The sequence below is a fragment of the Schistosoma haematobium genome, chromosome 3 (assembly GCF_000699445.3).
Source record: "Schistosoma haematobium chromosome 3, whole genome shotgun sequence".
NCBI lineage: Eukaryota > Metazoa > Platyhelminthes > Trematoda > Strigeidida > Schistosomatidae > Schistosoma > Schistosoma haematobium.
In genome coordinates, this window is record NC_067198.1 from 36,025,020 (window position 1) to 36,052,836 (window position 27,817).

The following is a 27,817-nucleotide window of genomic DNA, read 5'->3' on the forward strand; positions in this document are numbered from 1 at the left end:
GTCTATCGTGGGTTAGTTTACATTGGCAGCGGAAAGCGATCAGTTTCTAGACGCATCTGAGCACGCAACATGGTGAGGACTTTAAAGTAAGAGTGCATAACACTTATCAGTTCAATATGTGGGCATCTAATAAACTCTGATCACGTCGCCTTGAAAGATTCTACTCTAAAATAATCCACACAACCAAAGGAACCGGATCAGGAATGTTCAAATCAAAACCTATGCACTGTTGAGACATTGGAGATCCACGAATTCAAGTCGGGGCTCTGCGTGCAAAAACGATGCGTCAAAACTCTCATCCTTCCTTGGCACCAAGTCCCTTCAATAGTACGTTTTTTTATATTTTTCTTTTAAAATTAATGACTAGTAAATTTTAAATCGTAATTATTTATTATCATCCCTTAACAGTTTTCTATGAATATTACTGTGATCATTTTGACCCTTAGGTTTTTCGTTTCTCTCCCTATCTGTGAAGTGGACAGTTATCTGTCATAATTCTGACCCACAAATTCTGTTCATCCACATGTCCTCAAATCCCCTGATTATTACATAACCTAATTTAATTTTTAGTTTCGAATCAGTTCATGATGCAACTATAAATGATACGATTATAAATACGAATGCACAGCTCAAGCAAGTGGTTGGGTTGAAAAGAAATTTTTCGTCGAATTCTCTTGATTTGATTTCGACATATTATTTATTGTACACTGAAGGTTTCGTTTTCGGCGAAGAGCGTTTTATAATTTGAGACTTAACATTTCAAGGTGATCTACTTGCAGATGCACTACGTTCGGCTGAAAGCGCCGAAGAACGACAAGGTATCTAGTGTAGTTTATAAGTTTTAAACTAGTGAGAATTATGCTCTTTTTAGAACAGTTTGTCGTTTTTGGTTTCACTGTCATCCGACTGATGATCTGAATGTTATAACTTACTTTGTAACTAAATTTTTACCAGTAGGTTAAAAATATCTGAGTGAATAAAATGAAATTGGAATCTATGTTACTTGGACTTAGATGTACACGGTTATCGCCTGTTCTTTATAAAATCCCCAAAGCTGTGTGTTGATATAAGTACTGTTGGGTCTCACTTTTGTGTAAATTACATGGCTCCACTTGGTCCAAAGCAATAATGTTCAGCCTACATATTAATGGCTGGTTGGGTCTTTGGTATATTCGGAATTTGGTTTGCAAACTCAGTATTCAAGTTCGTAATACACAATCAATCAATTTTTTGGTAAAGAATTATGTATAACCACAGACAATTTAGTTATTGCACTGGAATAACTAAAAGGAAATAGAAAACGATTTTTCTTGGTTTTGGCAACGTTTCGTCTCCACCTACTGAACGTCTTCCCCCATTCTCTGTATGTTTGACACCATAAAATTGTTGACTGGCTTTCTCATATGTTATTATTAAAGGCCTCGTAGCGTAATGTAAACACTAAGAGTGAGACATTTATTTGTGGAAAACCTTTGAGTGACACCAAAGTGACCTTTAGAATGTCCACCTACTAACTAGGACTAAATAATGGCTATAAATCAGTGTGAGGAATAAGAATTATGATTTTTGAAGTTGATGGTTAGAGTTAAGAATTGGATTTAGGATTTTTATCAATGATGACATCAGTCAGTATGCAAAAAAATGCTTTTTAGCCGAATAGATGAATAGATTTCGCTCTAAAACCTTGGGCGTGTTATCCTAAATCTGTTTGGTTCGTCCATAAATTATAGTCGCGCCGGTAATTTTTTTTGTAAAAGTTTTTCACTTGTACGTTGTAATCAAATAGTTTAACACCGATGTATTTGTGATCCTCATATGCCTTACGTTAGTGTCTGGTAACACTGAGGCGGAGTTATGGATCATTCGTTTAGACTTCGTTAACTTGCACTATTTTTAGTATGGTTAGCAATCTGATTGCTCACTATAAATCCGAAAGATTACTCAAAAATTCATATTCTACCACTTAGATGCTTTCATATTGCCTTATACTATAAGCTTCACGTGCATAGTACAAATATTCTACCAGAGTTATATTATAAACCTAGTCAGTTTGAAGCAATGTACACTGGCAAAAGTTTCCATAAACCATACTTAGTTCATACTACAGCCTCTACATTTTAAACCAACCTACCCTTCTCGACTTGTTCTTTAAGTAATTCAAGCTTACTAATGCTCCTTTCTAACTTTCTTGTGACATGACAGTCGGTAAATTTATGGTTTAATATTGGCTGATCCTCATTTAATCATGTTGATTTTCACTTTTAGGTAATCATATTGTTTGCCTTTACGTTTCATGATATTAAATGAATAAAACTCAAGAAAGGTATCATTCATTGTTGAAAATAATTATCCTTTGGATTTTGTTTTCGTATAGTGTCATTTTTGGACTTCACTTTTCTATCCAGTTTATCAAATATCTTGGTAGACAATTAAAAAGAGAATTTCTTACCCCACTAATTTTTTTGCTCCTACTAATAATTGTTACTGGTTTTTGTAAGTGTAGAAAGAAACAAAAATAACAATAATCATCTTGTTTTCGACAGATGAATATTCTGCTTATCAAATCGGATTGATATCCTCCAACTTTTTTGATGCTTTGACTACCAAAAATTATGACAGATTTATATGGACTTTAAAATTATCAATAATGTATATATTTTGTGGCTCTTTGGTAAGTTATATCTAGCGCTGTTATACTGATTATTATGATTTTGTTTTACATAGCACTCACTATAGTGATTGAAACACACATATTTAATCGACATAGTATTTGATGTAATAGTGCTTCAAGTTTACTTGGTACAACGTACAATATCGTGGTTTGAGAAATGGCTTAAAGGATAAAAGTGACGTGAAAAGTGACATAGGTAACTTAGTAATACTGTCTTTTGCAGTAGGGCTGGATAAAATCGATTTACCTATTAAAGCGGTTTATAAATTTTGATGACAATTTTGCCATTGTGATAAATATTAATATAAGTACAAATGTCCACAACGACCTTTTCTATTGATCGACACCCAAAATCGAAATCGAATACCACTCTAAATGTATAGGTTAGTACTCAGTAGATTGGAGGTATGATTATCAAGATTTAGTAAATAACTAACGAGTATAGTTTTGAGACGGGTCAATTTTTAACCATTTTGCTTCTAAATATCAAACTATTAATTAACGAATGCATGATTTTCTACAGAGCTCGAATTGTTAATATGAATAACATTGTCTTGGTTATTTAAAGCCTTATCTACGTTAACTCTTCCGTCAAAGCATGGTTGACAATGTGCAGGATTATAAACGTGTTGACCTATTCTTAATTTGGAAGTTATTTCGTGCTTGATTGAAGTGTTGAAATTGTTAGTTATCGAATACTCACAGGTTTCTCACTTTTGGCTTCACATTTTATATCGTCTTAAAAACCTGGACATAGTTTGCTTGACATAAGATATTACTAAAACAGATACCTGTTATTTCTCGGTCTGATAAAGTAATTACTAAGTCAACTTTTCTACTTTTCACGGTGATCATTGTTGACATTGAGTTTAAAAAATTTGCGTTTTTGTTCTCCATTTAGGCTCTAGGTGTACAAAATATGGTTGTGGGACAATTATCGTTAATATTACGTGAAATTTTAACCAAGAATTTACAAAGTCTATATTTTAAACGGAAAAATTACTATGTTGTAAATACTCTTACTGATTTAGACAACCCGTAAGTTTGTGTCTTACCCTCTCCTTGTTTTTAACTTGATTGATCATTAAAATATTTCCTTGTAGTGATCAACGTCTTACTCAAGATATCAATTTAGCTTGTGACCTGCTGACCAATATAATTGTATCAATAACTGTGAATCCAATATTAGTCGTATTCTATACATATCTATGTGTACAAAAGTAATGTATTTTGATTTCCCAGTTAATATGTTTTATTCCAGAGCTGGTTGGTTAGGTCCAGTCTCAGCTTATATCCTATTCATTATATTTGCAATAATTTCGCGATTCCTCGCCTCTTGGAGTTCGCGTGCTTCATTTGAACGTCAGAAACAAGAAGGCAATTTTAGGTAATTGTTAATTTTAAGTATCCTTTCATTTTTTTATTTAGTATTTTCAAAGTGTTTTCAAAGTTTATCTGAAGTTTCCATTATAATTTAGCGGAAATAACAATGGATATATGACCTAAGTTAATAAATCTTATATTGACCAGATAAGCGTAACAATTAACTTTCAATTTATCAAGATAATAATTTATTCGGAATGCATTTCAGCCCCTCTAAATGCAAATTGTTGCTTCACTACTGGCCTGTGTCAACACCTGAACTAAGGATAAGGGGTGAAGTAGTCAAACGCGTCGACAATTTCACTTAGCTTAGAAGTCTCGTCAGCCCTAATCGGTTGTTGTATGACAAAATCTCTGCTCATTTGGCTTTTGTTAACTTACGTAACCTATGGTGAAGGCGAAATATCCGTCTATCAATTAATGAACGGATGTACTTCATGGCAGTTCACTCTGTTCTAATTTAAGGCTGTGAAACGTGGCCATTAAGAGTTGAAGATACTCGTAAGCTACTAGTATTTGGCCACAAATGCCCTAGAAATATTTCTGGCATCTGCTGGGATCACCGGGTAAGTAATAGTGAGGTTAGACAGAGGGTTTAGGGAATAGTGGTAAATCGACTGAGATGGTTGGGCCACATGTTTCATATGCCTGAACACTGATTACCATGACGTGCAATGCTGACTGATGTTAGTGATTGTTGAAGGTTAGGGGCGGCCAAACCAAAAGTGGCACCAGTGCATGTAGTCACTAACCTCTGGTTTGAGCCATGTTGGCAGATGCAGACTAGCTGGTTGGGGTCTGTGGGGCTTTCGTAACCAGTGATTGAAGATTCTCGTTGACATGAATGAGAACCGATCACAATGGCGTAGGTGTATGCACTCTGTCTTTCCTTTCATTGTGAGATTAAAGTTACTTTGTAACTTTCCTTCTACGAATTAGTTCTTTCTCTCTGTATTATATTCTTATATGGACTCTTTTTTACATATTACTATAACTGTGGTAACTACTTGTAAGAATTCGGTGTTCATCTTGATGTAGTAACAAGGTACAGCAACTTAGACCAATGCATATATGTGCCTGGTCCTAAGTTGTAGCTGACTGACTAAATTTGTTCCCTTAATTTTGTCGGGAATATCCTGCTTTATTATATCAGTGTGGAGCGCATATGCATTTCCTTTTTTGTTTTTCACCAAGTCTTGACTACATTTTCGTTTCCTGTTCATTTATTTTCTAGTTTTTGTTAATGTCATTTAAGTTCCTTTCAACGTAATAATTTTTTCAGTTCCTTATTATTATTTTCGCTTCATTATTCAAACTAAAATCAAGATAATATAGCACTAGGTTGTAGATTTATGTAGTCAGTGAATGCTTACTGTAATCAATGCATCTCATAAGAATTCGCTATTTCACCAAATTTGCATAGCAACAGTATGATATGAAATAATAATAATTACGATTATCTACCAAGTTGTATAGAACATTTGAATAATTTTTCTCACTCACTTGTAATGTACATAGTAGAGTTACACATTATCGTCAATTTATATCGTATTGTACTGTTTGACGGTCCTAAATATAGACTTACTATAATACTTCATCAAATTTCTTGTTACTGATAACTAAAGGGAAATCAGAAGTCATTACTCAATTGAGTAAAACTCGTAAAAAATGACATATTTACCAGTCAGAAGTAATTATTTGACGAGGGGACTTTAAAACATATCTTTAAAACTACAGATGAGCTAAGGACATTGAACATAATCGTGTAAATTTGTACAATGTAAACATAAATTACATTAGAACTTCCTTGAACGTGAAATTCATAAAGCGTTTTTCTTTAAACTAGAAGCAATAGCTAGTGATCTGGGCATATACTATTCTTGATGTTGGATTTAAAAATAAGTAGTATACACAAGACTCAGGAACTCCGCAAGACTGTCTTAAATCTAAGCTGGATTTCAACAGTCATATTTTTCTCTGAATTTCTATGAAAAAGCTAATTCAGTCGATCTTGTTTTTACTCATTGGGATGTAACAAAAAATATATTTATTATCAGTCGATTGTTTTTGAAAAAGGCAATAACTGAAGTGGATGAGTTGTATGATGTGCATGTCAAGATTCTACATCGAGGAACTATTCTGGCTTATACTGAATTGTTTTAAAAAATAAACTAACTGTGGCCATACGAGTACATGGTTCATGAAATTATTGAATTATGTACGAAGGTCTACATGCAAACACTTATCAGTGTTACAAAAAGTGATTAACTCCACAACCTGGAAGATGTGTTTAAAAGTCATTCACACTGGCATGAATTAAACCACTTTCTATCTAGTGGACTTGAAAATTTTTGTTATGTATCACTTATTTCCGTTTTTTATCATCTCTCTCTCTATCCCTATCCTTCATGTCTCGTTTTGTTATCTTTTCGATTTTGTTAAATCTCTATTCTTCTGCAGCAGTTATTAAATAGAATCTCGTATAGACTTTTGTTCAATGCTCTACATTGACATACTCCAATGCAGTTATTTGTTGGTAGATTCCAGTTCTAGATGAAAGCTATTGTCGCATTTACCGGTTTCTCAGATTATTGATTAGGACCTGATTACTCGTTGTTCCATTTTTTGTTTGCTTAAAGTCGTTTTTGTAAATCGAAATGAAGCAAAATATATTATAAATTTATTTCGCCACGTTTTCTCTTGGGTTTTTCTCCTTTCTCTTTTTGTAATTTACTGTCAGTTGTTTCTTCACTTTTTATTTTCAGGTTTGTTCATACAAAACTAAGATGCTCAGTCGAAAGTGCTGCATTTCTTGATTTGAGTGAATCATTAAATGCCATTTCAACGAATTTATTCAATCGGTTATTTCATGCTGTACGAGTTTTTATTAATCGTAATGCTGTATTATTTTGTAAGTTATATATATGTATGCATTCATCACTTCTGTAAGCTAGGTAGTTTGACCTTGAAGTTTTTATTGTCTATCTAGGCAACAGTTTTTGATATAACCAACTGTTTATTTTATCGACCTTGAGTTCGCTTGAATGTTGTTAATGCTTGTCCTTTCATTATATAGATATTTATTTTCATTTTTTTAATCCTTTGACCTGAATCTCGCTGATGTATCTGAGGATGAAATTATGAATGATTAAAAAACTGAACAGATTGCAATTAAAAATTACATTGGACAAATTGGCATACCTTCCTTATCTCCATCTGAATGAACTCCGATTAGCTGTAAAACACCACAAAGTATCCTGAATCCTCCTTGTCTCTTTTTTTTCTCTTTCCAAATTTATTTTACTGGATTATACTCTTTAAATAACATCTTCAAACTCTAATCTTTCCGATTACTGCTTATACTCTTACCACCTCTATCACTACGGGATTTGAATCGACAACTGCATCTCTGTGCTAACGTGGTGTGGCAACTCGGACTGATGTACGTACGTACGAAGTTCTACGTTGTTACTGACTGACTGACCACAAAGTATCCGCTTATATCAATACACAATCAATTCTAGGCGCATGTTCGACTAAGAAGGTATTGAAATCTTGGATAGAGAGACCTGGGGATTTTTAGAGGTTTGGCACCGTGTATATCAGCAACCAGTAGACTTATCGAAATCGGTCCAGTTTATCAATTAATCCAAAAAACCCATAAGTAATAAAACGGTTAAGAGTCAGGCAGTAAGGGTAAAGACAATGGAAATAAACATTCAGATAATAACTCGACAACTGTTGACAACAAACAATCATCTTCAGGGTGGACAAATAAGCTGTTCGTTATATGTAGAAAATTTTGAATAGTGCACTTCTATCTGGAGTTTATGCCGGCGATGAATACTTGACGATTAAACTATCCAGCTTTGAGAACCCAGTTTTACCGAAATGTGAGCGATATGCTCACCAGGCCGGTTGGCTGAACTTTATAAGCATAAGCATTGGTTTAATAAAATTTAGTTTAAAATGATAAACAGAAAGTATGTAGCGTCTTGTTTCATTTGTGTAGCATCCCTGCAAATTCCTATAATATCTGTTTTGAACATAGAATTATCTTCAACTATTGTTTTAGCCAGTAAACCAAACTAATAAATTAGAAAGACTGTAATTGGTGCTTTGTCTTTTGTTAAAATATAATAAATATACGAATCAGATACTATAAGCTAAGTAATTTCCAGTCCTAGTTTTTCGTTGTTAATCTGAGATTATCAATTTAGTTCCGCAGTATTATATGGTAATGAAGCTATGTAATTTCAAAGTTCTTAAAAACACTTCTAGACTGAAGCGGAGTTTCTTGTTGAATTCTTTAAACATATTCACCAAAGAATATATTGCGCATATTTGTTTTTCTATGCTATCTGTTGTTGTTTATATTCATATTTTCTGACCAGATGTAACACAACTTAATGCATATTGTGGTGGTGTAGTAAATTATGTCGCTCTTGGAATCATTCTGTTCAATGGTCCAATTCGAACAATGTCGGCATCTGAAATCACTGTTCTTATTAGTCAGGTAAATAGGCATCAAATAATCCGTTATGTGTATACAAATTTTAGTTTTCGTTGTTGCTGATGCTGCTACTTGAACTTTTTTTCTTGACAATCCACATCTTGTAAATTCTAACAGTTAATCCCCTGTTGATTTTACTGTGTTGTATCATTGAATTTGTCTGGTATGTGGTTTATGGCTATGGTCAGTTGAGTGTGTTATCTATATATGTATGTATAGACAAGGTAGATAAATGTTCTTACCTTACTATCACGCCCCTGTATTATCGAATGATAAGTTTTGTTGAATTCAGTTCGTTCGAAAGTGGGGAACGTAAACAGGTAATAGTATCACGGGTTCGCAAAATCCAGTAAATAAAAATAACAACGACGATTGTCTTATTATCTAGTTCTTAATGCTAATCGAACTCTATTTGATCACCTTTGCAATGTGGCCATTAAGCTGAATGAATCGGCATTTCTGTGTCCTTTGTCTGATATTCGATATTTGGAGGCAATTGGTAAAATAATCCGGAATATTGGTTTCTTACTAATTGGGGACCACAATATTTCGGTGGTAAAGTTGTCTTTGACCGCCACACTAGACGATTCAAATTCGAATCTCCAGAAAGTTATCATCAATTCTTGTTAATGAGTACCAACCACTACGAAACGGACCTAGTAGTCCATTTTCTCAGTAACCATCTGACAGAAAAGGAAACAAACCAGGATAGTAATTTTGCGCTACACAATTCAAGCACTTAATTCAACTTTTTAGTATGTTCTTGGGGAAGAAAGTTTAATGTCTAAATTAATGATCTATTTCTATGGAATTCCGAAGTCTTCATTAATCATGAAGCCAAGTTACTAAAAGGTCCATATGATAATTTTGTCACATTTCTTTCTGACGAGAAACACTTCCAATGATATATTGATTATTGTTGACTGATTGGTGGATTAAAAAACCTTTGTTCCTGATTTCTCTGTCTAGTTGGTGTGTCGTAAATTTCATAGTCTATATGTGGTGGATAAATTCCATAAATAGATCAACGAGAAACGCAAAAAATTAATCTAATATTGTTAAGTATTTCTAAAGACTAAGTATTTAGATTGAAATTCAACAAATATTTAGTTATTTATCTAGATCTCGAGTTCGGGAACAAAACGCTAATCTATGGACTCAATCACGTAATTATTGAGGCGGTAACTCACAAATGTCATTACTGTATAAAAAGTCAATTGAAGTTGGAATTTTGCACCATTAAGTTTCAGTTCAGTCATACCGTGTTTACCTGGACATATGTCCTGGATTTAACCCTGTTTACTGGGTGCACATTGTTTATGAGTTTTAAATCTAAATAAGATTGCAACTTAGTGACTTTTCCTTCATTTTAAAATTATTTCTCAATGAATATTACTTCGATTTTTGGTGGCTCAGTTGTTACGATACTCAAATTACAACTACTAAGCCACAGTTTAAAATCCGCCTCTACCTATTTCAGTTTAAACAGTCGAGTATTAACACTAGCCCTTATAATTGAAGAATGGCTCAAAGTTAAAGATGCAAAGATTTGTACCTATCAATTGAGTATTGAAAATGTTTGCTGCAAAATTATGAATGCAGTTCACAAAAAAATCTATTCTATTATGTGGTTTGGTGTAGTTGGGAGAAGAACCTAAACTTATATTTTGTCCATATCTACACTAGTCATGCTACTTATTGTCTAAAAATAATGATTATTTTTGTGTTATAATTTTTTTCCTATGAAAATAAATATTAAAGTAGTATCTTTTTGTTCTTTTCCTTATTTTCTCAAATACACACAAATAATTCTAGACTAGTTTCTTTCTTCTGTATTTAATTAATAAATTAACAAATTTAATTAATTTATCTACTGATATTGCTCAATTAGTTGGTGTTGGACATCGGTATGTAAAATAAATATTTATGATTTTGATCAATTTCAAAGTGTAATGTTGAAATTAACACTCAGTTTTTACAAATGTTTATTTGTTAGACAAGAATTAGGTCTGATAGTCGGGTCTTAATTACATTGACATTTAAGTGCTGTATAAAATTTAAATCTTCCAAAAGTTTTTGTTCCAGTTAACTTCTCAGTCTGTCATACACAACGTAAACCCTTTAACATATGTACGTCGGTTCAAATTATCATACCCTACTAGCTTAGCTCCCGACCGTTGCTGCTACCTTGACGTGGTGGTCGGGCTTGCCTATCGTGATGAACCAACCGAGCTATACTGTCTGGAACAACGGTTCCTCAAGGTCCTGCCATACCAGACAGGTCGGTTGAAGAGCAGTGAGACTAAAAGCAACAAACCCAAGGTCCGAAGGCGAAGTCGTACTGCTGACTGTACAGAGGTGTGACAGCAGTAAGGTGTTTCCTTCAGACAACCAGCATAACAGCGATGCTGGAGGGATAGGGTTAGAAAAGTTCGACCCTAAAATGCACACCTCACCTTATCCCACGGATATCTGTATCCGGCGGTAAGGTTCCAATAATTACGGAGCTAACACAAAAATTACCCACAAAAGGTCGTGTGTGACTGACCTCAAGCAGATGTCCCTTGGGCACTGCGGTCACGCTCCCAGGTCACTTAGACCACCTGTAATCCAATTTCCTTGTCAGGTATCTCCAGAAGAACCGTTCCACGGTGAGGGCGACCGGGAAGTGATAACCACCCTCATACCTCTAACAGCATATCTGACTGATTGACTAGATTAGCGAAATGAAATTTCCAGGGGAGATCCCATAGTAGTTGAATTAGTAAAAGTATTAGTGACAATACATGTCTTAGTCGTCTCAGTCGACAAAGATTCAATACCCCGTCAATAGATTTGCCATCCTTACCTAATACCCTGTGTCAGAATTGTTAACTCGATGGTCCTAAAATATCCAAGCAATCCCTCGAAGATACCTAAAACCGAATACTAGCTGCCCACGTATATTCTCTTTCATTACGGACTATGTTCCACAGCCATAAAATATAATGGAGCGAACTGCTGCATAGTAAACTCATCCTTTCGTTAGTAAACGTATATCTTGCCTATGCCATAAGTGATCCTAGTTAGTCAAGACCAACCGAGCTTTGTGAATCCATGCTGAGATTTTGTCAGACACTAACCCACAAAGGCTGATGAGACTTCTAAGATAAGTAGTTGACACGCCCAACTATACACCCTATCATTACTTCAGTCGTTGTTTTAGACCACTTCTGAAGCAACAGTTTTGGACCTGGATGGATATAAACACATCTCAAAAGCTCTAGCATTTTTGCTTGAGGCGTCTAAAAGCCTACTATTTTTCAGTGTCTTCATGAAACGGGACTATGTCATTTGTTTATTCTATGTCAATATGAGAATCTCCTGATTGAAGATCGATTCCTGAAAATTCAGACGTTGTGAGGTATGTCTACAAGCATGTCTTTGAAAAAGTTAATTAAAAATGAGGAAAGTGGACAACCGTGACTAACATTGTTTAAAGTTATCGATCCCGAAGGCAGTTCACCACAAGCTCTGAATTGACGAAATTATGAGTATACACTCTTTATTGGATTCATAGTCTATATTTAGGTTGTAAAATGAAATCTCCAATACTCTTTACCTTCTAATCAGTTTTCTTTTATCAATAATAATTTGTGATGGTGACCATTTTTAAACTTTGGAAATATCTACGGTTTAAAACACTGTAATGAATGAAATGAAAATTTTATTGTTTATTTCATGTTCAGTTGTATCTTACCTCTATTTTTTAAACAATCAATTTCCAATAATTTTATGATTATTCATTTTCTATTTGTTTTACTCTTGTAAAATTAGCATTGTAAACTTGGACAAATATTTAAGAGAAATTAATTTATATGATACTTCAGCTGCTTATATCACATCTTATCAAACTCAATGGTTATTTATTAGATCAAAAATATTCAGGTATGATTCAAAGGGTGATAATTTCCTGTTCTCTTCTCTTTTTTTCGTTGATCAGTTTTATTAACAAGTTTTGTTTAATAAAAAGTATTCGTTGGTATATATTACCTTGTCTAATTGCCAAGCATTTAGTTTCGTTGTCGCTAAACTCATCACCGCCTATTTTATGTAGAGATGTGTGAGCTGTTCAATTATTCCACAATCTTTTTGATTTAGATCATGAACCGATAGAAGTTAGACCACCACTGAAAACCTGGGAGCACTGGAGAGCTGTTTCGTCCTATTGTGGGACTCCTCGACAGTGCGCATCCACGATCCCGCTCGCGGGATTCGAACCCGAGGTCTTCAGCCTCGCGCGCGAACGCTTGACTTACTGGACCACTGAGCCGGTATCCAATGGTGTTGATGTCTAACCTCAACCAATCCACGGAATTGCGCGACCTTCCATTGTACTGAGGTAGACACCTGTCTCTACCTGACACGGATTAGCTCCACTGGTCATGGATTCTGACTAGAACTTTGAGAATTCCCTCACAAAGCTAGTCATTAGTGAGCCCATGATACTTACCAGTATAGGAGTTGTGGAGATCTCCACCAACCCGATTAAAGCTCCAAACATTCGCTTTTCGCCCTTCCATTTTCGTAAACAACATCCTCTCCGCGAGAAGGCAGTGAGTAGGACTTCCCTTGCTGTGACTGTATGCGCGTGACCATGTGAAGGGATTTCAAGCGGGAGAGCGGACTCCCCTCATCCTCGGTCATACCAGCTAGGGGGGCAAATAGGAATAATAACGAGGCGGATTGCATGCATATAGCATTCAAACCTCTTTAAACCTAGGACACAGTATTAACGTCATTCATTATCCCATCGCCCCTGACAAATCAGGCAACCCGAAAGTCAAGAGAATACTATCAGGGCATACGAAAGGCTCGGTACCCTCTAGATGGAATACTATGTATGCCCAGTGTCCAATTGAGTAATAAATATAACTAGTATTTATTTTAATATTTTAAATTATTAGCTGATCAATAATTAGTTTATGCAACAAATGTATATGTATATAACTGAGCTACCCTATCCACAACCAACACAATGTATGACCGATATATCTACTTACACTAACTGATCAATCACTAATGTATGCTAACTGTCATGAAATTTAGATTCAGTGCATCCTAGCTTTTGCTTCAACACAACCCAACATCAAAACAGTGCATAAAATAACATCGAATCACTTAGAATAGTGCCCTTCACTTTAGAATTCGTTCAATACTGAGGGTTATATCGATTACTTCTCATTGGTTAATCAATAATGTAAACTGACATAATCTGCGTATACAAAGTATCTCACTATTTTTTGGTTCATACATTTGACTTCCGTTTGTGTTGCATTGCGCTTAACTTTGGGATATTTAATATTGTATTTGTTGATAGTTAGTTCGACCATCTTACAAAAGTATGGTCGAAGTTATGGGCAGTTTCTACGTAAGGTACTTCTTCAGTTTTTATACGGAACATGATATTCTTGATGGAAAGCATCATCTATCCGTACCGTAAAATTCTGTATAAGGTAATTAATCATGTTGAGTAGTTTCCCATCAATTTAAGCTGGTATTTGAACCATTTTTGTTGTGTTCATTAGGGTATTTAATGCATTGTAAATACAACTTACACGATACAGTATATCATATTTTTTGCATCTTTTTATATGTAATTGAATTTAACACTATATCAATGGAGTAACTAAACACACCATCGTAATATTCAACGACGAATTTCACATCTTGTGCAATTGCTTGTTATACAACCTGAATTCCTGATTTGAATTAGATGTACTTGGGCGGTGTTTGAAAATCAAATGCTTAGACCATCACAGTTAAATCTAAGATCATGTAATGTATTTTGAGGATATCTCTTTTTCACAAAACAATAAATTTGTTTTAAAAATTTCTATTTTCTTTTTCTCATCCTAGCCCCATACACGATATCATTGACAGGGATAATAATTGTTTACTGGATGATATTGTTTTTCAAATCAATCATGTATCAATATGTATTCCATTGAATCCTAATAATGTTTTAATTCATGGTATGTTAATAATTTTGATTCTCTATTTTAATGTACTGGCACTCACGGTAGAATTTGACCAACACTAAGCAAGAATTGATATACATGGCATTGGCCATTATTCAGTGATCAGTCAATTAACAATAAACCTCAGTCCTATATGAAATCAAAAGCGGTTTAGATAGCTCAGTGGTAGCGTTTCTGACCGTAAAGCTAGGTGATTTAGGATTGAACCTTTCAGAGGGCATCAGTTCTCTCAAGATTACAGGTACACCTTGTTGACAAGTGCCAAATAACACGAAACCTAGGTTGACGATTTCCTGTCGACTACCTCTAACCACTGTTTTACTCATGGCAAATTCTCTTCACCTTAGCAAGAATGTTGATTAACGCCTGTAAATACTCGCGATAAAAGTATAAAAAACACATACACTATATGCAATGGATTGAAAACAACACCTAACATTTGATAGTTATTATTTTCGAGTTCAACGTGTGAATATATTTTGATGCAATCGATATTGTGAAAAAAAGATCTCTGTCTGAATTTAGAAAAGAAAAGAGTAAAAAAAATTCGAACAGATTACTAAGTAAACGCAAATAACACACTTTTATCTCAGTTTCAGTTTCAGTTTGGAAAGGACATGAGGCTTGATGGACTGTGTTAGTCCTGGTAATGGTGGTCTCTCAGTTGATCCAACTTCCTTTTGAAAGAGTCGATGGATGGAGCCCCAACCACGTGCTGAGGTAATGAATTCCACTCGTTGATGATTCTATGGAAGGTCGATAGCCAACTGACAAGTAATTTGTTCTGGGCTTATGAAAACTTTTGGAATGTCCTCGTAGATCCTCTGTTTTGGAAGATAAAAAATGAGGGCATATCTGGTGTAAATTCATCACCAAGTAATTTGATAGCTGTAATCAAGTCCACTCTAGTTCTTCGATAAGACACCGGGAATAGGTTTAGCTTAGACAGTGGAGCGTCATACGGGGGCCTCGCTATTCGGGAAATCAGCTGAGTTGCACTTCATTGAACCCTTTTCAGAAGCTCACTATCTATTTTTAAGCAGATCCTAGCCGCTTGTATGTAGTACTCAAGTTCAGGACCCATTAATGCTGAATACAAAGTCGAAAAACGTTTTAGCATCGACATGACTGAAGGCCCTACGTATTGACCATGGGGTTCTAAAGCCTTTGACGGCTATTGCACGGCAGTGTGCAGTGGTCTTCAAGTCTTGGCTAACAATTACTTTTAAGTCATTGTGTGTCTTGACAACAGGTAGCTGAGTGTTATTCATCGTGTATGTATCTATACCTTCATGGTCGATATGCATCACAACACACTTGGAAGTATTTATCGGCAACTGCCAGGTTTGAGACCACGCAGATTATTTCTCCAGGTCATTTTGGAGTTCTAAGCTACCACCCTTACTTCGTATCGCTTTCCACATCGTGACATAGTCAGCATATAGCAAGACCGATGATGGTAGTAGACGAGGAAGGTCATTTACTTACAACAGGAATAACACTGGCCCCAAAACTGTACCATGGGGCACTCCACTGAGCACAGTTTCCCAGCTAGATAACTTTGAGTTCACTCATACTCTTTGTTGGCGCCCAACTAGGAAGTTATTTATCCACATCAATAGACTGCCTCCAATTCCGACATTTCTCAGCTTATATGACAGCCTGATGTGCGGAACTTTGTCAAAAGCTTTGCTGAAATCAATGTAGGCTATGTCTACAGGTAACTTTTGGTCCTTAAGAGCGCACCAGCTTTCACGAGCCACTAATAAGTTAGTGAGACAAGAATAACCTATTCTGAAGCCGTGCTGCTTCTCCGAAAGGATCCGGTTTTATCGAGATACTTAAACAGCTCCTTCCGAATAATCTTTTCTAAGATTTTAACAACCACACTAGTTAGGCTAATGCGTCGGTAATTCTCAGGTTTGTTTTTCGTACCTGTTTTGAAGACAAAACTTACTATGGCGTTCTTCCAGTCTTTTGGTAAACGACCCTGCGTTACGGATAGATTAAAGCGTATACTTAAAGGTTTCGCAATAAAGTTAGATAATTCCTTTAGTAGCCTAGGATGCAATTCATCGGGCCCCGTGAATTTACCTATGTCAAGCTTATTTAGCAGACCAAAGACATCAAGTTCCTTAATGGTCACGCTATCCAGTGTATGTGTGGGGGGATTTTTATGCGCTGACGGGAAGGGTGGTTCTATGGTATATACATTGCTAAAGTAGTTTGAGAACACTTGAGCCTTACCAAAGTCGTCCTCCACTAATGATGCGGAAGTATTTTTGTTATATCCCAGTGAGTAGAAATGTGTATTTCCAACGTTTCATGACTTAATGTAGGTCTACTCATTGGGATATAGAAAAAGTATATTTATTATTAACTTTCTACCCAATACTCAATTTATTTGAAACTATCAAATTCAACCTTGGTATTAATACTTATAGTAATCTTAAGTAGTCGAAAACAATTAGTGATATATTAACGGGAATTCGAAACAATAGAATAATCTGAAGTATACATGTCTAACAATTAGGTTTAAGGTCGGCTACATATTATTCAGTATGATATCTCTTGAAAATGAATTGATTAATTTCAAAGATAGTTTTGATTGCAAAAATTTATCATCTTTATGGTAATTGGCAGTTATCAAAACTATTGAGAAAGGGGAGAGTTAATGTTACATGAAATTACTTTTCATTCTGAACTGAATGATTTTACGTGAAAACCTATCCTTATTACAAAAAAGATAACCACTATCGTCAAGATTATTGCTTTCTCACTCGTTAAGCGTACTACAAAGAAAATTACTTTTTACAACAGAACCTGTTGACGGCAATACTAGACTAGAATAACAGTAAAGAGGAAAGCTTCGATAGTTGGTAAAAATAATGTACCTGATTAAAAACACAGGTAAATGAATGTGAGACTGTTAAAATTGTCTATGAAATGAGTGAAAAGAGAGTCTCCAGTTAGCGCCTAACATTTGTACAAGATTTAGCCAATAGTGACTGTGAATGTGGGAAATAGTAATTGATAGATTGGGCATAACTCAAGAATGGTAAACCGTATAATAATAGTTCATAGGTCAAAATGAGGCTTATAATAGGAGGAAAACGAATATGAATAGTCTAGTTATTTAACAATTATACGATAAATATATACGTATAGTTTTAGTCTAGAAATAGATTCCAACAGTTACCATGCATTATTCTCATCAGGATATAACAACCACTAGTACACCATACTTATTAACTTTTTTTTCTTCTATTTCACTGTAGATGAACATTTTTTTTAATTTGTCTAAACTTTTTCTCTTTATAGACTTATGTTTAACTATTAAAAAGCATGAAGCCCTACTTATCACTGGTCCGAGCGGTGTTGGTAAAACTGCTTTATTTCGTGTTTTAGCTGGTCTATGGCCAGGTCTCATCTTAATGAATAATAATTCAGGGAATAATAATGCAATCAATTCATTATATCATTTCTATCAGTCGGATAATTTCCGAGTTGTTTTTATTCCACAAGTATTATACATACCATGGATGACAATTCAATTAAATAATGAATTTTACAAGTTATTAACAAGTTTACATTGTTTCATGATGACATCAAATTCATTAATATTATCGAATGTCCGTAGAGAACTACATTTGTGTTATTTATTATTGAATATAGCATATTCTTTCGATAGTCAATCTACTGGTGGGCTTGATGCTAGAGCTACAACATTTGATATTGAAAATTCTGAAGCAAGTAAGTAATTACTTTCAATAGATTCTTGTTTTCTATTCATCCAAGATTGTTCTCATTTCAGTGTGATAATTGCTTAAAACTCATTAAAAATTGAGGACATTAAACAGTTGATTTTCCCGATTCAGAATTTCTTCACTGGATGGATAACCGTAATCCCCCACCTACCCTTTATACAGGATTTATTCTAAGACTCTTTAGTTATAGACTTTCGAATCGAAATCTAGTGAATTGGATTTCTAACTTTAATTAACTCGAAATACAACTCAATAATCTCCCAATATCACTTATTGACGGCTGACTCAGTCGAGATATGGCTGGCTACACAGGCTAAGATTTCCCAGAATAACTTCTGAATATTCAGTTCGTAATTGTTAACGTAGAATCTGTGTTCATTAGTGATTCTGAAGTTAGCTTGTAATGAACCCATAATGTTTATTGTTTATTAGTTGGATTATGGAGATTAGTTCAATTTCGATGATAAATCTTATCCTAGGTTGTTTGGAGATATTTTAAAACGCGAGGACTAAACACATGCCCAGTACATTCTATCAGTGTCTCGTAAACAATGTTTGAATTTTGTTAGACTTCCAATCTTCGAATAAGAAAAGATCTTATCAAGACTCACTTGGGAATATGCCTTAGTTTGGGCATAACGAGCAAAGTAGCTGAGTATGATGATCGGTTTATTTATATAATAAATCTCATCATCTGACAAATACAAATGCAGAAGACATCCAATTTTTGTCGGCTTATCCTTCGTTTTATATACAAGATGTTCACTTACGTATCTATCAAAAAGCGAGTATACTGTCCAGAAGTTTTCGTGCCACTGGGTGACTATAAAATTAATTTTCAGCCGTAGACTTCTTTTAACCGTAATTATTTTATAGTATTTCTAGCATCTGATCCCTTTTACCAATTTGAATAAAACCAGAATAATATGAATGCCTTATATTTTGTGGTTTCGCATCAGTTACTTAATGTTTATTTTGTTATTCTAACTAAATTCATTATTATTTCATGTATGCCAGAACCATTCTTTCATTCATCGGCTTTTTCACTCAATTCTCTAAACTTACTCCCTTATCCCTTCCTTAGTTTGTGATTTCTATCTTCATATGACCTCACATATTTTCATGCACATATATATATATGAGTCATACATTAACGCCGTGGGATATCGAATTAGTGGTCTAGAGGTTGTGTTCGCGCGAAATCGAAAGTTCTGGGTTCGAGCCCACTTGTGAGATCGTGGGTGCGCACTGCTGAGGAGTTCCATACTAAAATGGAATAGTCGTCCAGTGCTTTTAAGTTCTCAATGGCTGCCTAGCTTAGATTGACCAGTGATCTTAACTGTGGAAATACTACAATCTCCACAAATCCCCGAACAGCTATATATATACCTCAAAGTTACACTACAATACACCATTTATTTGTAAGCAGCTGATGAGAAATCAAGAAAAATATTAACTTCCTATTATCGTCCCCTAATATAATATTTTTCTTCAAATTGCCGCTTGGTCAACCACGAAGTGATTAATGCTGAAATCTGAAGTATAGTTCTATGTGAAATGATCGATCAGTCAATGAAGTGCAGTATTAAGTCTTGCCCACAATAATTCGGAAGATAACGAAAGGGTGAGTAGATTCGAAAACAATAACTGGTTCAGTAAATTGACTATAGGTATCCATCAAATCTATGTAGCGTCGTAAAATCACCCCTATGTACCAAAATCAGACAGATCGTATTTGTGTATTTCAGAAATCAACATTAGAAATCTGAACCCCTTCAAAATCATTGTCAATCACAAACCAACACATTCACTTCAACTGAATGATAGACACAACAGTGCAAAAAGATAAATCCAACACCACTTACAAAATAAATTTTACCAAGTGAGAGTGACAGAACATTGGATAAATTGGACATCAAACTCACTTGATCGTACACACATTTCGACTTGTGATGAAACAATACGGTGATAAAAAAATAGTCGTATTAATGCATTTAGACAACCATAGGTGCGAATTCAATTGAGAAAATGTCGAACCTGTGGAGTGAAGCGATTCTGTGTATATTGAGTAATTTTGAGGTTTGTGTAATTGAGATAAATGTTTATAACCACTAGACATCTACCTAATTAGTCACTTCATGAATAAATGGTGTGAAGTGAATCTGAAAAGTTAGTGATGAATAGGAATGTTAAGACAAACATATTGATAAATACAGATAAACAAAGTGTCATCGAATTTAAGTAGTCACAAACATTATTATCAAATTTGGATTGATATAGTGCCATTAAATCTTCGTTTTTTATCCGATCAATATATATTTGTTATGTCTTCGGGATGAACGCCACTTGTTATATCTGGTCGCTGCTGTTTATTTTATCGGAATCGTTTATTACTTACATTTGTAAAAACGAGGAACCACTGCAATTCTCACAATGCAAAATTAAGAACACACACACGACTATGACGGCGACGACGACTAGTCGAAAATACACTGACTTATATATTGATTGTACACCCATTTTGATTAATAATTAGGATGAAATCACATATATGAAAAATACTTAAAGTCATAACAAATCACGGACTGAGCATAGTTCATGTCAATGGAATACAAGAATATCGTATGTTATGCAGAATAAAATATCATACGAGAAAACAAAAATACTACACACTGTAATTATCACATTAAATCAAGACGGAAGTAATGTTGAACAAAAAGTATTAGCAATTCAAATTTAAAATTGTCAAAGAAATGCATTCTCTTATTGTATATCTGTATTTTCATTATTTACTGGTTTATGTATAACTCTGTTATTCAGTTTGAAAACATCTTGTTTCATGATTAAATAGTTGTACTTGTTGTTCGCCGTGATAACTAAATGTCACATTTTAAGTTACTGGTCGTATTAAAAGTTAATCGATTCACTAAGAATAATCTATTGACATAGAAGTTTATTATGCTTGTTTTCTACATTGGACTCAGTAGTCCATTGGATAACTCGTTGACATTTAAAACAGAAAATGTAAACAGCAACACAAGAATCCACATATATCTGGCTAATTGTTCCTAAATAAAATGAAATCCGGGTTTCGAATTCAACTGTTAGTCATTGTTTATCCAGTCCCATTCAAGATAAATTATTAGGGAGAGTTTATAGACTTATAGTCAATCAGTCAGTCAGCTACAACGTAGGACCAGGCGTATATATTGTATCGGTCCAAGTTGCCTTACCGCATTAGCACAGCATGATGAACACCGGATTCATAGAAGTAGTTAATTCAATGGCAGTAATATAGAAAAGAAAGATTGCATATAAGGATATAGTATAAGAAGAAAGAATTAGTACGTAGAAGAATATGAAGCGATTTTAATCTCATAGTTTAAGGGAAGATAGAGAGTGTATACACCTACGCCATTGTGATCGATTCTGAGTCATGTCACCAAGAGTCTCCAACCATTGGTTACGATAGTCACGCGGACCCCAACCAGGTAGTCTGCATCTACCAACACAGCTCAGACCGGAAGTTAATGACTTCAAGCACTGATGCCACGTTTTGGTTTGGTCGCCCCTAACTTTCTTCCAACCATCCTGAACACCGGTTAGCATTGCATTCCGTGGTAAACAATGTTCAGGTATACGTAACACGTGGCCCAACCATCTCAATCGATGAAGATTACCATCATTCCTCAATACCATGTGTCTAACCTCATGATTATTTACCTGGTGATCCCAGAAGATGCGAGCAATATTTCTAAGGCATCTGTGGTGAAATACCAGTGGCTTACGAGTATCTTCAACTCTTCTTAATGACCATGTTTTGCAGCCGTATAGTAAAACAGAACAAACTGCCAAGCAGTATACTCGTTGATGAATATGTTCAACTAGAGAACAATATTAATCAAATTATTTTTCGATTAATTTCTTTACAAAATGATTCACTCAAATTATAGCATTGACTTACCTCTTGATGTATATAAATAAGGGTTTAACTTCTAGTCTATCATTCTTTTCATTGTCTTCTATTTTATTTCATTTTAAAACTAGACTTAACTAGTCATAATTCTACAAGAAAACAAAATTCCAAATGTTCAATTTGTTATTATAATCTGGATTCTTTCGAAAAAGCCTTAAGTTTACTCGTTGAATTTCGTCTTATCAAATTAGAACAATGTAATACATTAAAACAAATTCTTAAATTATATTATAACAATGAAAATAATAATGGTAATAATACTATTATTGATGATGGTATTTATTCTAAAAATCAATATCAAATTCCATTATTAACTGATATTTGTTATAATGGTTGTTCTGTTAGATCAGAGAAATCCGAGTATGAATTTGATTCGTAAGTTGATCGAGATGAATGATCTGTTTGGGCATTTTTTTTGTTCTGTGTACGAAAAAATTATAAAATGTAGATTTTATTTGCTTATATTGATAAAACATAGTAATTGATGATATGTGAATTATGATTAATAGCTATGCAAGTTGTTTCATTTTAATGCATTTTAATGCATTAGTTTAACGTTATGTTATACGGTCGTACGAGTCTGATACTGATGTATACGCTTAAAAATTTAAGCTCCTAATAGGTCTATTCTAGTGAAGAAAATAGGAGTGAATAGGAAGCTTTTTTATTGGCTAGTGAAATCATGAATATAAGTACAACTCATCCATAAATATATATCTTTCTCCTTTAGAAAATAAAAAAAATTCAAACAATTGCATTGCTCACAATTGATTGATCACTGGGTGGTGATCAATGTCATGCTTGTCTAGTCCTTATTAGTGCAGATCGAACGCTATCGATCATGTTGCAATGTGGCCACCAGTCTAGGTGACTCGACACTGCGGGCACTATGTATTGAGATTTAAATGGTGGTTGGAGGTAGTCAACAGGAAATCCTGGACCCGGGTTTCGTGCTACTTGGCACTCGTCAGCAAGGTGTACCTGTAATCTTGAGGGAACTGGTGTTCCCTGGTGGATTCGATCTCGTGTCACCCAGCTTCACAGTCAGAGACGTTACCACTGAGCTATCCGAGCCGTGCTCTCTCTCGTTCCTAAGTAAGTGTAAAGCCAAATCTTGGCCAGTAAGTGTCTCCATAAGCATCTTCCACTTAACATTTGACTTGTCTGATAGGTAAAGCGTATCTTTCAGTCAAATAGTAAGGATCAACCTAGTTAGCTTCATCAAGAACTCCACAGTGGCCTACTATAGTAAGACAGGGATAGATTTTAGACTAAAAGTTATTTAGTAGCCACAGTTGCTAATTACGAATAACTAGTACTCAAAGTTCAGAAAAATACATATCTGCCTATATTCATCAAACAATTAATACTGCTTATTGCATGTAACTACGTAAACCTTCACAAAACCATTGCGAACTCATTCGTTCTTGAACCTAGGCAAGAGATTATTTCAACCTGGAACTTATTGTTTGAGGTTAATTGTCATCGCAAACTAAGGGTAAATAGCAAATTCTACTTTAAGTATGCTTCTCCTTATGCTACTATAAACCTTTATCAATTTTAATGGTTTGAGTATTTATTACACATGCCTATTCACTGGGTGCTCTGATATTTTATCCTAGATAATGTAGAAGCAGATTAGGAAAACTACCAGACTAAAACGTGAAATCGCCTAATTAAGTCATTGACTGTTGAAGTGAACCTTGTCTCAGGATGTAGACTGTTTCTACACTTCAGGCTGAACATGATCTATTGTTAAATATTATATTTGTCATCGTTTATAGTCGGTCGAGTTAGCGAAGATTTATTCATTTTTGATCATATCTTTAGAACTTAATGTATTATTTAATCCCTTCTTTTTTATTCTGTTGACTTTATTCTTTTTCGAACCATATTCTGGATCTTCAGTCTTCGTACTGTCATTATTATTATTATTGTTGTATCCATTCCCTTGCTGTTCATTTTGTTATTCTCGTTTTGAAGCTTACTTATTCGATACTTGGTTGCGCGCAATTGTTGTAACCAAACAGTTAAAGATGTTGAATGATCTACTGATTTAAAATCATTTGTAATGATGCAGATCCACTTATTGTTTGTCTTTACTTGGATCTTAAGTCTTAAATTATCCTAAATTTATTATTTAGTACATTCTTTATTTCTTTTCGATTATCATTGTCTTTTTCCGTCTCTTTACTTCACTAATTTATTTTTCGTTGAATTGTATCTTCGATGTCTAATGTTTTCTAATACGACTGATACTGTCATTACTTGTACTATTCTGGGATTTCGCTTGGTAATTTTATTTGTGCTTATAGGGTATAACAATTTGAACCGATGTGCATATGTAACAAGTTCTACGTTTTCTACTACCATTGATGATGTAACTACTGCTTCTGTAGTGAACAGAACACGGGTGGGGACAATCGGATGTATTTGGTACAAAAATTACAGACCATCTCAATAAAATCTGAAAACTATATAGTAAATCGTCAATTTGCAAAATATCAACCCATCATATGAAACTGACTGTTCCTGTTGCAAACATCAATCCATTGTCTCCCATTTCATTGTTCATGCGTTTTCATACAAATTGCATAGTGTTCTCGCTCTTCCTTTCTTGATCTTTTTCCATCTTCTGCTGCCAGACATTACGTTTTGAACTCGCGTCATATACTACTTACATCAATATAAGTAGCACGCACCACACTACTAATCTGATATTTGTCTCGATAGTTTCATCTTGTTATGTTAACATAGTGTTGAAACTGGAACCGATGCACATCACTTCCAAGTTCTGTATTACTTAAGGTTATTTGACTTCTGCACTGTTTTACAATGTGAACCAGAAAATACATTTTGGCTAAATCTGATCCAAGTTTAATAACTAAATAATTGGTTAACTTAACTATTTTCCATCAATATGAACAATTATTATAAATAGATTTTGTTTTCTCTTCACCTTTTTTCCGTTTTTATTCGTATTTATCATTAATAGACAGTTATTTAATTATTCACCTGGTGAATTACAACGATTAACAATTGCGGCTGTATGTTTTTATCAACCAGATATGATATTTATGGATGAATCTACAAGTCAATTAAGTGTAGCTGATGAAGCACACACCTATTTAAGTCTTTCTAAAAGAAATATTACACCAATTACAATTGCACATCATAATTCTGTTCGACAATATCATTTGATGGAATTACAATTAATGTCTATGGATGAACAGACTACTATTACTACTACTGAAACAAGTCAATTGAAAAAATGGAAGTTGATTAAAATTGAGTAAACTATATATATATACATGTGCAATCTCATTATTGTCACCGTGTTAGACAATTTAGATTATTCTCTCCATATTTTGTTTAAACGTCAACTTATGAGTTTTAGTCATTTCTTCCTTTCTGTTTTTTTTTCTATCATCCTCTATGATAGTAGTAGTAGATTGTAATCTTTTTAAAATTATAATAATAAGCTTGACCAACATGTATTTGTCATATTTGTAACTGTTAGTGCAATAAATGCGTTTATTGTTACTTGTTTTATGCGTGTAATTCATATTCCACAAATACGTTTTCTCAAGTTCCTACGGTTTGTTGGGTCTGTTTGGTTTTTCAACAACAACAAAAAAAGAATTTCTGATACCTTTACATTGATATTTTTTGAAACTTGTAGGTAGGTTTGTTTCCTAAACTATTTTATCAATAACCATACATTTTTTTCTGTAATATCGTTGAAATTAGTTGCAATAAGCTTACTGACATCTCTTTAATTCCTCAATTATTTAACTGTAGTTTGTAGAGTTATATTCACAAAGTACTGGATACTTCTGTTTAAGATGTATTGTGTTATTTCAATCAGTTTCTAAATTTCACGACAGAATTTATAATTAGGAGTATTGAAATAACAGAAATTTTGATTCATTTTGGTTTGAACAATAATTTTAGTTAGTTAATGACAACTGCCAAATATACCTAGAAGATATATCAGTAAGTTGTGATCACTAAAACAAATTGGTGAAATTATTATCAAACCTAAGATGTGGTCGCTATCGCGTAAGTGTTTCCTGTTTGCTTAATATTTTTCACACAAATATGAAGGGTTTTTTTCAACAATTTGTGTACATTGTCTTATAACTACCCACGTTTATTCAGATATTGTTATGGTTGATTATTTACGCGGATGTTGTGGATGTTTCAGTGGTAGGTGCAAGCTATCTGTTTGGGATCTGAGTGATCAGTGATTGAAAGTGTTGGGTGACAGGGCTTATGGTTGACTAGAATGTCACAGATACACTAACTCATTGTCGTCCATCAGATCTTGACTTTTATTACCCTGTAGCGGTAAATAAATCCCCAAAATAAATAGCTCTGTAAGTTTTCGACATTGGATGCTGACCATATGTTTTAGTGGACTCATCTAGCTGAAGGCGCTCGGTCAGACATCCGCACCAGATCACGTGTGGTAACGCCGTGCTCAACATCAACCGCAATCGCTAGCCAGATTAGATCAGAGAATTCCGATATATTGGTTATCGCTAAATACACTCTTCCGATCTCCTCGACTCTGTCTTTTGATTTCTCTGGGTGGGAACGAAATATATTAGAAGGTGTTACTGGTAGAAGCGTTGTCAAACACTGAATACCTGTGACATCATCATTGGTGAGCCCGACGTGATCTGGTACACCTTATTGCAACTGTGAGTCTGTTCCTTTTTGGGATTTTTTATATATCATTGCCTTTTCATTTTTTTTTAAACATTGTGATTTTTTTTCGTGTTTTTTCTTGGATATATATATATTTTCCCCTCGTTCATTATCGTACTTCATACTTCATCATGACTGAACAGACACCTAAAGTACTCAAGCTTAAGACTTTGTCCCCGCCTTCGTTTCAACTGATGCCTTTCTGGCCCGACAACATCGAAGCCTGGTTCTGCTACGCAGAAGCCGACTTCTCCGAGCACGGCGTGATCGACACACGTGCACAATTCCTCGCAGTAGTCAAGGCACTACCGCGCGAATTCAACAGGTACGTAACACCTAGTATGTTTACTAGTGATGTTTCTGAACCTTACGAAACCTTGAAACGTTCGATTCTTAAAAGAGGAGACCTAACCGATCGACAAAGGTTAGATCAACTCTTCAATAACATCGACCTGCAACATGGTTCTGCGACAGACATGTTGCAACGGATGAGAGAGGTTATAGGCCCAAGAACTTTCGACGAAGGTCTATTCAAACAACTCTTCTTGTCAAAACTTCCCCAACAGGTGCAAGCAGTTCTGGTCTCGTTCCAGAACAACGCCTTAGACGAGCTAGCTGCATCTGCCGACCGCATTCTAGAAATTACGAAACCTACTACCAAGGTGTTTTCAGTCAAAGAAAAACCTCACACGACTCAGAATGATATAACCGACTTATGTCACACACTCACGCGTTATCTTAGTCTTCGTACCGACCGTAAGAGATCGCGCACAC

General features: G+C 34.6%; 1 protein-coding gene across 1 annotated transcript; it reads left to right on the top strand.

Annotated features, from left to right (window-relative positions):
• The first annotated feature begins 707 nt into the window (after positions 1–707).
• ABCD4 (ATP-binding cassette sub- D member 4) lies at positions 708–27,145 on the top strand. Its single transcript, XM_051213748.1, has 13 exons — positions 708–818; positions 2,266–2,323; positions 2,375–2,493; positions 2,544–2,671; positions 3,573–3,709; positions 3,775–3,891; positions 3,933–4,058; positions 6,820–6,965; positions 8,449–8,570; positions 8,615–10,474; positions 12,384–12,494; positions 14,466–14,581; positions 17,909–27,145. Exons 2-10 carry the CDS (start codon positions 2,304–2,306, stop codon positions 8,672–8,674), a joined length of 975 nt encoding a protein of 324 aa, XP_051069750.1. The 5' UTR covers positions 708–818; positions 2,266–2,303; the 3' UTR covers positions 8,675–10,474; positions 12,384–12,494; positions 14,466–14,581; positions 17,909–27,145.
• Positions 27,146–27,817: the final 672 nt, after the last annotated feature.